The sequence below is a fragment of the Callospermophilus lateralis genome, chromosome 2, assembly GCF_048772815.1.
Source record: "Callospermophilus lateralis isolate mCalLat2 chromosome 2, mCalLat2.hap1, whole genome shotgun sequence".
NCBI lineage: Eukaryota > Metazoa > Chordata > Mammalia > Rodentia > Sciuridae > Callospermophilus > Callospermophilus lateralis.
This window is the reverse complement of record NC_135306.1, coordinates 191986975-192000967: the sequence shown is the minus strand read 5'-3', so window position 1 is coordinate 192000967 and position 13993 is coordinate 191986975. Positions and strand designations below refer to the sequence as shown.

Here is a 13993-nt window from a genome sequence, read left to right as displayed (position 1 = left end):
TAGCTCCTCACAAATATCAACAGTTTAATAATCAGGACCAGAATGAAATTAAGAGTAGGTAAGGTAATATCAAATATTAGATGAAGTTAATATATAAAATGTGTTGAGGTGTTTTAACTGTGGTAGTTGTTCATTAGCTCTAAATTTGGTCTGAATTAGTTAGAATGATTTAGCATCCTGAAAATTGAACTTTAGAGTTTAACCTCCTAGTCACTTGATCATTTAATTTCCTAGATTGACATAATAGTCCCTAATCATGTGTCAGTTTTTATATTATGAAGTTATTATTTAGCTTCACTTGAGCTATGGTATTTAGAGGTTGGTTACTCATAACATTAAAAATAATTTCAGACAACTTAACAAAGAAGATACTACTAAATAAAAATAAACCATGACTGATTTCTTACCAGGGAAATAAAAATAAAGATCTAATGCCAGGTGCCATAGCACATGCCTATATTTCAAGCTTCTCAGGAGACTGAGGCTGGAGTGTTAATTGAGACCAGGAGTTTGAGACCAGCCTGGACAAAATAGACCCCTATCTCCAATATTAATGAATAAATAATTTTTAAAAGAGGTCTCTAAAACCTTTATAAATAATAATTTGGGCCAGGTGCAGTGGCATACACCTGTAATCCCAGAGGTTCAGGAGGCTTAGGCAGGGGATTGCAAGTTCAAAGCCAGCCTCAGCAAAAGCGAGGCGCTAAGCAACAGTGAGACCCTGTCTCTAAATAAAATACAAAATAGAGCTGAGGATGTGGCTCAGTGGTCGAGTGCCCCTGAGTTTAGTCCCTGGTAGCCAAATAAATAAATAAATTGTATCAATAGTATGTATTTTTATAGTAGCAAATATTTATATCTATAACCGTATATAGTATTTATATCTATATGTAAGCTATCAATATATTAACTAACTTTTGGTCTTTTTTGTGTTATTGATAAATAACTTTTCAAGGTAAAAACAATTTTTAAAACCCATTTTGGGGGCTGGGGATGTGGCTCAAGTGGTAGCGCGCTCGCCTGGCATGCGTGCGGCCTGGGTTCGATTCTCAGCACCACGTACAAACAAAGATGTTGTGTCCGCCGATAATTAAAAAATAAATATTAAAAAATTCTCTCTCTCTCTCTCTCTCCTCTCTCACTCTCTCTTTAAAATAAATAAATAAATAAATAAATAAAACCCATTTTGATTTACTAAATAATGTTTAGCTAATTACAGTCCCTTCAGTTTGAGTTTTGATTCTGGCTTTGTTTCACGTTGTTGTTCAGCTTAAAGGCGTGTCCAGCACTCTATGATTGGAGTTTTGTTTTTTTTTCTCAAAACTTTATGATGTAGGAACTGGGGTTATAGCTCATAAAAATAAAAAACGAAAGGTTTGTTTGTTTTTTTTTTTTTTTTAACTATACAATATATACTGTATGATAACAAAACATATTAGTGTTTGACTTTTTTTTCCCCCCCTGAGATACTAGGGATTGAATCCAGGGCTACTCTACTTCTAATATCTACCCCTGGCTCTTAATATTTTTTATTTTGTCTTGTAACAGGATCTCCTGAGTTACCAAAACTGGCCTCAGACTTCCTAGCCACCTGCCTCAGCCTCCCAAGTTGCTGGGATTATAGGCATGAGCCTTGTTTGCTTTAGCTATTTATAGACTATCTTTTGTGAGATATTTATAAAAGTAAACTTCAATTTTGTAGCCATTATAATTTTTTTAAAGCTTTATAGCTTATATTAAAAAGTCAATTTTATTTCTCAAGGAAACCTTACTCCTGGTCTGTGGTCACTTTTGTGAAATCTTGAAAATAATTTTTGGGGATACCATTGACTTTGCTATCTTTTCTGAACCTTTAAAAAATCTTTGATAGGGCTGGGGTTGTAGCTCAGTGATAGAGTTCTTGCCTCGCATGTGTGAGGCACCACTTAAAAATAACTAAAGATATTGTGCCCAACTACAACTAAAAAAAAAAAATTAAAAAAAAAAATCTGTGAAAGATATGGGGATTTGGCTTAGTGGTAAAGAAATTGTCTAGCAAATTAACACCCAGTATACCCCCCACCCAAAAAAAAATCTTTGGTTGCCAGGTGTAGTGTCACACGCCTGTAATTCCAGCTGCTCTGGAGGCTGAGGCAGGAGGATCACAAATTCAAAGCCATGCTTGGCAACTTGATGAGACCCTATCTCAAAATAAAAATTGCTTGGGATGTTACTCAGTGGTAGAGGGCCCTTGGGTTCAATCCCTAGTACTGAAAAGAAAAAATCTTTCGGGCTGAGGATGTTGCTTAGTGGTAGAATACACGCTTAGCATGCACAGGCCCTGAATTTGATCCCCAGAACCCTCCAAAAAATAAAAAAGATTTTTTATTTCCCTGATAACCCAGTGCCTGGCACTCAGTGTATATATTAGCCATTAATGTTTAATGAATTAATAATACTTTAGGCAATAAAACTAAACTTATAAAAATTTCAACTTTACTATCTACACTGAGACTTGAAGATATAATTCTGATAACAAATTATTAAAATTTTTGGTACTATTTCTTTTTTCTTTTGTGTTGTAAGGGACAGATGACACCTCAAATCAATAAGGTATATCAGCATCTTGAGTGGAGAGAAAGAATTATATACTCAACTATTCACCTGAATCCTCCTAGTTGGTATTTACTTTGTAAAATGAGCTGTTACAGATAGAAATGATTATGATTGTATACAGGATATAGAGACAGCAGGATGAAAGCTTTTAATTGTTCCAGTGGAAGATTATTATGCCCTTCAAAAAAGAAAATTAGAGGCTGCAGTTGTAGCTTAGTGGTAGAGCACTTGTCTAGCATGTGTGAGACACTAGATTCAATCCTCAGCGCCACATAAAAGTAAATAAAATAAAGGTATTGTGTCCATCTACAACTAAAAAAATTTTTTAAAGGAAATTACTTTTTGTTCAGTTTTAATGTTTTTTTTTTTAATAAAGCCAACTTCATTGTTTCTAATAATGTTTTTTTGAGAGGTAAATATTGTAAAAATCTGTGATTTTAAAATGTATAATTCAGTGGTTTTAGTATAATAAGGAGATTGTATAACTATCATCCCTGATTCCAGAACATTTTTAGTTCCCCCCCAAAGAAACCCTGTTCCTGTTAGCAGTCATTACCCACTCTTCTCTCCCTCTAGGCCCTGGTTACTACTAATCTGCTCCCTGTCTCTATGGATTTGACATGTCATTTTTTAAATTTTTTTTTATAGTTGTAGATGGACAGAATGCCTTTATTTTACTTGTTTATTTTTATGTGGTGCTGAGGATTGAACCCAGTGCCTTACACATGCTAAGCAAGCACTCTGCTACTAAGCTACAGCCCCAGCCCTCAATCCTTTTTTTTTTCTTTTAATTTATTTTTAGTTGTAGTTGGACACAATAAGTTATTTTACTTATTTTATGTGGTGCTGAGGATCGAACTCAGTGCCTTGCTCACACTAGGTGAGTGCTCTACCGCTGAGCCACAACCCCAGCCCCCTCATTCCTTTTTGTTGCCAGATATAATTACTGCTCTTCACTTTTGCAGGTTGTGCCAACCATTTTGGAGAAATTCAAAGAGAAGAAACCTCAAGTTGTACAAGCCTTGCAGGAGGCAATTGATGCAATCTTCCTTACTGTAAGTTGACAGAGTGAATTTGTGGCTTTATCTAAATTTTATATTTTATATCAATTTTATATTAACTATTCTTCACAACTGAGAAAATCTCATTGATCAATCTTCTTTCTAAAGACCACACTACAGAACATCAGTGAGGATGTTTTAGCAGTAATGGATAATAAAAATCCAACCATTAAGCAACAGACATCTCTTTTTATTGCAAGAAGTTTCCGTCACTGCACTGCCTCTACCCTGCCAAAGAGCTTGTTAAAGCCTTTTTGTGCTGCTCTACTTAAGGTATGGACTATCTTTATAATTGGGGATATTTTATACTTAGGCAAGTTTTTTTTTCTTCTTCTTACTAATTATATACAGTAACTACTTGACTTTCATACTGTAGATTAATGATCTTTTGAGGAGTAGATCCTATGCATTTTTTGAGACTGAATCCAAATTCTAGTAATTGTTTGTGTTCCTATTCTTGAAGGAGAACACAAGTTAGTTTTCTTTTTCTAGGTACTTGTTACACATTTTGTTTCTTACTTGGTCACATACTGATGTACACTGGATCTTTCCAAGCTTAGGCATCAAATCTGAAGTATTTGAGAATCATTTGGGAGTGAGGAATTTTAGACAGATGGTAAGGGGAAAAAAGGAAGCACTGGCTTGCTGAGTAGATAACCAGAGTTTGTGTTAACCCAAAAAGAATTTGTGAAAAAGTGACTCTTAATTGGCAAAGGAAAGATGTAATTTTTATCCAAGAACTACCAACCTGAATTAAAATATCTGAAGTAATATTTCCTAAAGTACTTTGTATTCATGAATATTTTTGCTTAATTCCCGAGTGTAGCACATCAATGATTCTGCTCCTGAAGTCAGAGATGCTGCATTTGAAGCATTGGGTACAGCTTTGAAGGTGGTTGGTGAGAAAGCAGTAAACCCATTCTTAGCCGATGTAGACAAACTCAAACTTGATAAGGTAGGTTAGTAATGAATTATAATGAAATTAAACAATAGTCTTGTCTCTTGGAAATTAGAGAGTATTAGTATAGTTTTGGCCCAGATTTCTCCATTTTTTTAAAATTACAGTTCCCATTAAGATGTATTACATTGCATACTCCCATGCACAATTGAAACAAGTTTGGGGGAATGTTTTTTGGTGTTTTTTGTTTGCAATTTAATCTTTTCTATTCATTAAGAAAAAATTGCCAATAATCAATTTGTGAAATTTATTTCATTCTCTACTGGTAGTACAGATGTAGAGTTTGAAAGCATAACTACTGAGGATTTAAATTTTATCCTAGGCTACAATGGTGATATTTGAACTATCTTTCAAATTATAACTAAACAAAAGCTGAGTGCCCAATCTGTAGAGAAGATGAAAACAACATTGTGAGATAAATTCGTTTCTAATATTCTAGAAAATTACCTTTCTAAATGTGAATGTCTTCCATCAAAATTATGGCCATCATAAGTTTATTATAATTCTGATTTGTAAAGAAGTAAAACATATAATGCATCTACTATTAAGAAAATCTTGATAATTTATCTTTGAAAAGGAAAGTTTTCTCTGAATTCTTATATATATGGTCGTGGTTTGGAAATGACTTATAAGTAATAATGTGGTCATTGTTTTTCAAAGTTGGGCTAAATGATGTTTATCTCACCTTCTTTCTCTAGATCAAAGAATGTTCAGAAAAAGTAGAATTGGTTCATGGTAAGAAAGCTGGACCAGTAGCTGATAAGAAGGAATTTAAACCTGTGCCTGGAAGGACTACTACTTCAGGGGCTGCAGGAGATAAAGACACAAAGGACATTTCAGCACCCAAACCAGGACTCTTAAAAAAGGCACCTACTGCTAAGGTTAATAGATGGTTTTAAAATGAGGATTTAGTAAGGTAGAGTTTGAGTCTGAGGTTCATGATTATTCTTCCAGTGTGACTTCATTTGAGAAATGAGTTCATTGGCCACATTGAAAATAAAGCAGAGCATGTGTTAATGAAGACATATATTCCAGAAATATATTTGGCTTACAGAGATAAAAATTACAGGAGTGCATTTTTTTTTTCAAAAAAAAAAAATTATGGTAAAATATACATAACAATATTTACTATCCTAACTTTTTTGGGGGGACAGTGCTAGGGATTGAACCCAAGGTTTCTTACGTGCTAGGCAAGCACTCTACCACTAAACTACATCCTCAGCTTTTTTATTTTATTTTGAGATAGGATCTCCCTTAGTTGCTTAGGCTGGCCTCAAACTTGCAATCCTGCCTCAGCTTCCCAAGTCTCTGGGATTATAGGCATGTACCACTAGGCCAGCTGTCTTAGTCATTTTTAAGTATACTGTTCAGTAGTATTAAATATTCATAATTGGTGCAACCATCATTATCATCCATCTCCATAACTGAATTCTATACCTATTAAACAATAATCTGTCAAACCCCCTTTCATCACCCTTTTGTAATCACCATTCTTCTTTCCCTTGTTTGTTTGTTTTTGTGATGCTAGGGATTGAACCCAGGTCCTTGAACATGCTAGGCAAGTGCTCTACCACCAAGCCACATCCCCAGCCCTTTTTTTCTGTTTCTGTTATTTTGGCTATTTTAGATACCCTTTATTATATAGACTCATCAATATTTGTTTTTCTTTTTTTCCTTGTGGTGCTAAGAATCAGACCCATGGCCTCACCCATGCTAGACATGCCAATCTACCACTGAGCTACACTCCCAGCCTCAGTATTGGTCTTTTTATGATTTATTTCATTTCGCTTAATTAATGTCCTTAAGGTTTATCCATAACGTATCATATGTCAGTATTTTGTTCCTTTTTAAAGCTGAATATCATTCTGTTGTATGGATATGCTACATTTTACTTGTCCATTTATCCTGAAATTTTGATCAGCATTTCCCTAATGATTTGTGATGTTGAACATCTTTTCATGTGATTATTAGCCATCTTTCTTTCTTTCTTTCTCTCTGTCTCTCTCTCTCTCTCTGTCTCTCTCTCTCTCTTTCTCTCTGTCTCTGTCTCTCTTGTTGCTTTATCAGTGAGCCCCAGTCATTTTTGTTTTGTTTTGTTTTAGATTTTTTTAAAAAATTTGGGCTGGGGTTGTGATTCAGGGGTAAAGCGCTCGCCTAACATGTGTGAGGCCCTGGGTTCGGTCCTCAGCACCACATAAAAATAAATAAATGGAGGTATTGTATCCAACTACAATTAAAAAATGAATATTTAAAAAAAAAAATTGAGACGGGGCTAGGGCTATAGCTCAGTTGGTAGGGTGCCTGCCTAGCATGAGTGAGGCAATGGGTTTGATCCTCAGCATCACTTTATAAAAATAAAATAAAGGTATTGTGTCCATCTATTCTAAATAATATATTAAAAAATTGAGGCAGTCAGCCTCTCAAGGGGCTGGGATTACAGATATGTGCCATGACTGAGGATTTCAATTTTTTGATGAAAACTGGAGAACTGTATGTAGTGGAACTTTGGGGGCCAGGGAGGTGGGGGAAGAATATTCAAATATTTTTAGATTTTTGTTGTAATATAGAGTGTTAACCTTTCCTCTTTACTCCCTAAGAAACATTCAATAAATTCCTACATTTTCTTTCATGAAAAAAAAAAATTGAGGCAGGATCTCACTAAGTTGCTGAGGCTAGCCTCAAATTTATACTTCTCCTATCTCAGTCTCCCACGTTGCATGCTCCACCATGCCCAGCTTGGAGAAATATATTTTCAAGACCTTTGCCCATTTTGATTTGAGTTGTTATTTTATATATATATTTTTTGATGCTGATGGGCCTTTATTTTGGTGATTTATTTATATGTGGTGCTGAGATTTGAACCCAGTGCCTCACATGTGTTAGGCAAGTGCTCTACCACTGAGCCACAACCCCAGCTCTTTGTGTTGTTTTTGATTGTTTAGTTTTAGGAATTCTCCCATATATGATTTCCAAGTATTTTCTCCCATTATTGGGTTGTCTTATTTGGTGGTTGGTTATTCTGTTGATTTTTCTTGGGTACTAGGGATTTAACACGGGGGCAGTTTACTACTGAGCTATGTTCCCAACCCTTTTTCTTTTTCAAAAAAAAATATTTTCTTAATTGTTAATACACTTTTATCTTATTTATATGTGGTTCTGAGAATCAAACTCAACATCACATATTAATAGTCAAGCACGCTACCACAGAGCTGCAACCCCTGCCCGTTCCCAAACCTTTTTATATATTTTTTGAGTTAGAGTCTTACTAAGTTGCTTTTCAAGTCACTGAGTTGCTAAGACTGGCTTTGAATTTGAAATCCTCCTGCCTCATCTCCCAATTTGCTGGGATTGTAGGCATGTGCCACTGTGCCTGCCTTTCATAAAAAATTTTAACCACATAGAAATGGATGGGTATGGGACTGCGGATATAGCTCAGTTGAAAGAGTGCTTGCCTTGCTTGCACAAAGACCTGGGTTCAATCCCTAGCACAACAAAAAGAAAAGAAAAAGAAAAAAGAAATGAATGGGTACTTTGACATGATTGAATATATATTTTTTTAATTTTTTTAGTTGTAATTGGACACAATATCTTTATTTTATTTATTTATTTTTATGTGATGCTGAGGATCGAACCCAGCACCTCACATGTGTTAGGCAAGCGCTCTACTACTGAGCCACAACCCAGTCCCTGAATATATGTTTTTTTAAAAATGTATGTATATATACATGTATATACACATACACACACACACACAGATGTACAAATAGCAGTAGACATACCAAAGCAAAGACGGCATTGTGCTTAATAATGATGAAATTCTGGAGATAATCCTATTGAAGTGAGAAGAAATGCTTGTTAGTACCTTTATTGTTTTATAATGACTTCATATTAACTAAGAGGTATTAATTAAGAGGAAGTGAGAGGCAAAACTGTCATTTTTTAACTCGTATAATCATATTCTTAAAACTCAAAGCAAGTCACCTAGAAAGAATTCTAAAACAAGAAGATTCTATAAGAAATTTATCTTCAACATAAGTGGAACAGTAAGATTTCTTATGAAAACCCCTCTGTTCTTTTGCAAATTATATAGATCTATTATGAGAAATAAGTTTGTTCTCCTAATATTAAAGCACCTTGGGATTAAGTATTGAGTTAATGTTATAACTTAGAGACTGTCCTGTACTGGTATAAGAAGGAATGTAAAGGCATTTAAAGACATCAGGATGTCATTCTCAAATTAATCTGTAAATCTAATACAATTCCACTTCATTATTTTTGTCTCATTTATTTCACTACTCATTTTGAATTAGAGGTTCTTAACATGCAGTGTGCAGATTATCTTTCTATCCCCATGAGTGGTCTTCAGAAGGGAGTCTTTATGCCCTTGAAACTGAGCATGAAAAAGTTTATTTTCGGGTAATTTTCATTTTAATCAAATTTTCTGTGAGCATGAAAATAGTTTTCGGGTAATTTTCATTTTAATCAAATTTTCAGAGGGTTTTACGATCCAAAAAGTTTAGCAGCTATTTTCTAAACCTTAAATGATTTAATTTTTTAAAAAATTGCATTTAGGCTGGGGGACCACCTAAGAAGGGGAAACCAGCTGCACCAGGAAGTTCAGGGAACACTGGAACCAAGAACAAGAAAGGACTGGAGACCAAAGAAATTGTGGAGCCAGAACTTTCGGTCAGTATAATGCACTGTGCCTCCAAGCTGGGAATGTTGAGATATATTGAAGATTCTCAGATAGTATAGCATATCCATGGGAGTGTTCTTTAAGTTTTATCTCTGGTATTTTTGCATTCTTGCCATCTGTTTCCTTAAGCAGTTTCTAATTTTGACATATTTTTGTGTCTTACAGATGGAGGTTTGTGAAGAAAAAGCTTCAGTTGTCCTTCCCCCTACTTGTATACAGCTACTAGACAGCAGTAACTGGAAGGAAAGGCTAGCCTGTATGGAAGAGTTCCAAAAGGTAGATACATAGGGATAAGTATACTGTGAAAGAAAATTAAGATAATGGGGAAATAATGAAATCCATAATGAAGAATGTATCTTAATTACTGTGTTTTATAAGCAACAAACATGTTTCATAGTATTAATTAATGAGATGGTTTTTTTTTTTATTTTGTTATTTGTAGCTGTTTATCTTTCAATGTCTTCATTCAATGACTTCTATAAGCAAACAGATCTCTCCACTTAAGCCATTCCTCATCCATTTCTGTATTTACCCACTGTGTCATCATTTCTTAGTGGTATAGACATCATCTGTTGGTAGAAAAAACTATCAAAAACTTGTGTTGAAAAACTTCATTGTGGCTTATTTTGGCATGTACTGTGATTCTCATGAGAGCCAGCTGTGGAAAAACTGAAAACGCAGTGGGACTTGAGGCAAGAACCTTAGTTTGGTATCTGCCACTTGTGTGATTTAGACCTAAATTTGTATGTCTTTGAAGTTTAATGCTTTACTACTTCACTATATTTTTAGGAAAATTAAGTAAGATAAAATACATATGAGCAATTTCTGCTATAAACTAAGCAAATATGAAAACTGTTACTATTACTTTCCTTGGAGCAAATTATTTGAGAATTCCTAAAATGTAAAATCGAATAGTTTCAATGATATAAATATAATGGCCATGTACCACGTATCCATTATTTCTCATTAAAAAACATTAGAATAGAAGTTAAGTAAGCTCCCTCTTTTACCCTCCTCGATTCTATTCCCCTTCTTCCTTCAAAGGTAACCAAGTACTAGACTTTGGTATTTGACCTTCCTTTGTAACTAATATTTAACCCTTAACTCTCACTGTCTTATTTATTTCAAGGCTGTTGAACTAATGGATCGTACTGAAATGCCATGCCAGGCATTAGTGAGGATGCTGGCCAAGAAACCTGGATGGAAAGAAACTAATTTTCAGGTATTTTTTAGTTGTAAACTTATTGTTTTTTATTGAAGTAATTTCTATTACATCATCCTGTGGAGGTGAAACTTATATAATCTATAACACTATTCCCCTTAGCCTCCCTATGTTTCTTCACCTAGCCAGGACAGTCATCACCACAAAAGCTAAATATATTCTGATAGATTCTCATCCTGCCATCTTTCCCTCATACTGCCACTTTTTTTTTTTTTAAGAGAGAGAATTTTTTTAATATTTATTTTTCAGTTTTTGGTGCACACAACATCTTTTTTTTATTTTATGTGGTGCTGAGGATCGAACCCAGAGCCCCTACGCATGCCAGGCGAGCTCCCATACTGCCACTTTTAAAACTCTTCTTCAAGCAACCATCTAGATAAGTGAAAGGAAGACACCTGATTTGAGCCAAACCCTACTGGTTAAATCCATAAGGAATAATTTTATATATTTTTTTTTTTAAAATATTTTAAATATATTTTTTAAATATTTTAAATATATGTATACTTTAAATATTTTTTTAGGGGGCTGGGGATGTGGCTCAAGTGGGTAGCGCGCTTGCCTGGCATGCGTGCGGCCCGGGTTTAATCCTCAAGCACCACATACAAAGATGTTGTGTCAGATGAAATCTAAAAAATAAATATTAAAATTTAAAAATATATATATTTTTTTAGTATATATGGGCACAATATCTTTATTTTATTGTTTATTTTTATGTGGTGCTGGGGATCAAACCCAGTGCCTCACATGTGCGAGGCAAGCGCTCTGTCACTGAGCCACAACCCCAGCCCTTTATGTGTATGTATATATACATATATATTTTTTCAGTATATATTTTTTAGTTGGACACAAAGGTATTGTATCTTTATTTGTTTGTTTATTTTTTTGTGGTGCTGAGGATTAAACCCAGGGCCTCACATATGCCAAGCAAGCGCTATATGGCTGAGCCACATCCACAGCCCCTATGTATATATTTTTAATAACAACTTTATTGAAACTATAAAATTCACTGTTTAGATTGATTGATTTTGGTACTGGGGATTGAACCCATAGGTGCTATTACTGAGCTGCATCCCTCCAAGCCATCCTAATTTTTTATTTTTAAGATAAGGTCTCATTAAATTGCTCAGGACCTCACCTAAATTGCTGTGGCTGGTCTCAAACTTGTAATCCTCCTGCCTCAGCCTCCCAAATTGCTGAGATTTTAGGTGTGAGCCACCACACCTGGATAAAACTCATTGTTTTAGGTACACAGTAGGGTTGTTTTGGGTTTTATGGGCTTTTTATTTTTTAAGAACTAGGGATTGAACCCAGCAGTGCTTTTCCACTGAGCTACATCCCCAGCACTTTTTTAAATTTTTTAATTTTTTAAAAATTTATTTTGAGACAGGGTCCCACCAAGTTGCTTAGGGCCTCACTAAGATGCTAAGGCTAGCTTTAAACTTGTGCTCTCTGCTTCGCCTCCTGAGTCACTGGAATTATAGGCATGCAGCACCATACCCAGATCAATGCAGTTGTTTTTTAGTATATTCACAAACTTCTGCAGCTCTACTTTTAGAATGTTTTCATCGCTCCAAAAGAAACCTCATACTCAGTGGCAGTCATTTTCTAATCCTCCTCAGTCTCAGTCTCTATAATTAATCCGTTTTTGATCTTTATGGATTTACCTCTCCCGGACATTTTATATAAAGTAATAATACAATATATGACCTTTTGTCTGGCTTATACTTAGCATAATGTTTTCAAATTTCATCCATATTGTAACATGTGTTAGTTCCTGTTTTTTTTTAATTGTCACATAACATTCCATTATATAGATACACCGTAATTTACTTTTCCAATCATTTGCACATTCACATTCAAATTTTTATGTTTTTAATTCTTTTGAGTATATACCTAGGAGTAGAATTTCAGGGATCATATGATAACTCTATTTAACATTTTTTTTGCAGGGGGCAGGTACCAGGGATTGAACTCAGGGCACTCGACCACTGAGCCACATCCCTAGCCTTTTTTGTACTTTATTTAGAGACTGGGTCTCACTGAGTTGTTTAGCACCTTGGTTTTGCTGAGGCTGGCTTTGAACTTGTGATCCTCCTGTCTCCACCTTCTGAGCCACTGAGATTATAGGCATGTGCCACTGCCCCTGGCTCTATTTAATTTTCTGAGGAATTGAAAAAACAGTTTTCCAAAGTGATTGTATCATTTTTACATTTGCTCCAGCAATGTGTGAGAGTTCTGTTTTCTCTACATTCCCACCAATAATAGTTTTCTTCCTTCCTTTCTTCTTTTTTTCCTTCCTTTCTTCCTCCCTTTCTTTCTTTTTCTTTCTTTTCATCCTAGAGAGTATGAAGTATGATCTTGCTGTAATTTTGATTTGCAGCCTCCAAAGTCTGCTCGGTTGGCTTAGTGGTCATCTATTGATTAGACAGATTTCCCTAAAGGCCTTTTGCCAGGTGTGTGTGTGTGTGTGTATGTATGTTGGGATATGCCTTGAGTGCTCCAGAACTTTTAAAACTTCTTCTCAGCCTTCTCTTCTTTCTTATGCAGGGCCTGAAAATCATCCAGAAGTAAGATATTAGGGCCCTTTCATATTTTTTTCTGTGCCCACACACAGCCTTGAATATGTGTAGCATCATCTAGATTCTTAAGAATGTATAGAAGTTTTCAAAGTCCTCTGTAGACATCTTATTCCCTAAATCTTACCTTGCCTCAACTGGTATTGCAGCTGCAGGCAGCCCCAACAGTAAATATTGAACAGTTGTTATTAATTGTTTTCAACAAACTCCTGGGAATAGCCCTTTTTCCCACTGAATTAGATAGTTGGGTCAAATAACAGGTCCTTAAAATGGGGCTTTTCTAGGATACTGCCAAATTAGTCAAATAATGATAGTCATTATTACTTTTTGAGGAGCTTCAAACCTGTTCTTGCCTCCTGTAGTAGCTACACAATTTTAGGTTTTCACAGTTACCATATTTATAAGACTATGGTTTTGAAGACTACTATGGACTGGGAGAGGAGGATGTGATGAAGTTAATAAATCTCCAAAAAGCTCACTTTTCTTCCTGAGATCTTTACCTTTTCTTTAAACGTTCTTTTTAATGTTTCAAACCTTTAGCTAATTTTCAAGTTTCTGAAAGAAATTTTTGCGACTTATTTTTTTTAATGTAAGACATAAAATTACCTCTTTTCAGAGGTTCTTATTCTACCTGTCCAGAATTCACACCCAAGACAACTGCATTTTAAAAGAGAGTGCTTGTTACCTAAATGGATATATAGTTGATGGAATTTCTTGCAGCTTAAAAAAAGTAAAGTTGAAATATTTAGACAACACAAAAGGAATTATTTATGAACAAAGGGGTCTTAAGCCCCTTACATTGTCATCCCACTAATTCCTTCCATTTGTCCACTCAAACACATCCAATTTCCCTAAAATCTCCCAAGTTCTGTGTGGTATATGAAT

At 35.0% G+C, this 13993-nt stretch overlaps 1 protein-coding gene across 4 annotated transcripts in view; it reads left to right on the top strand.

Moving 5' to 3' along the window:
* The window catches only part of Ckap5 (cytoskeleton associated protein 5), a 103839-nt gene that overhangs the window by 48847 nt on the left and 40999 nt on the right, over positions 1 to 13993 (top strand). For all 4 annotated transcript variants that reach the window (XM_076847133.2, XM_076847134.2, XM_076847135.2 and 1 more), the window contains 7 exons: positions 3561 to 3650; positions 3765 to 3929; positions 4483 to 4611; positions 5313 to 5495; positions 9187 to 9300; positions 9476 to 9586; positions 10440 to 10532. In XM_076847133.2, coding sequence (XP_076703248.2) covers positions 3561 to 3650; positions 3765 to 3929; positions 4483 to 4611; positions 5313 to 5495; positions 9187 to 9300; positions 9476 to 9586; positions 10440 to 10532 — 885 coding nt within the window. The remainder of the gene's footprint in view (positions 1 to 3560; positions 3651 to 3764; positions 3930 to 4482; positions 4612 to 5312; positions 5496 to 9186; positions 9301 to 9475; positions 9587 to 10439; positions 10533 to 13993) is intronic.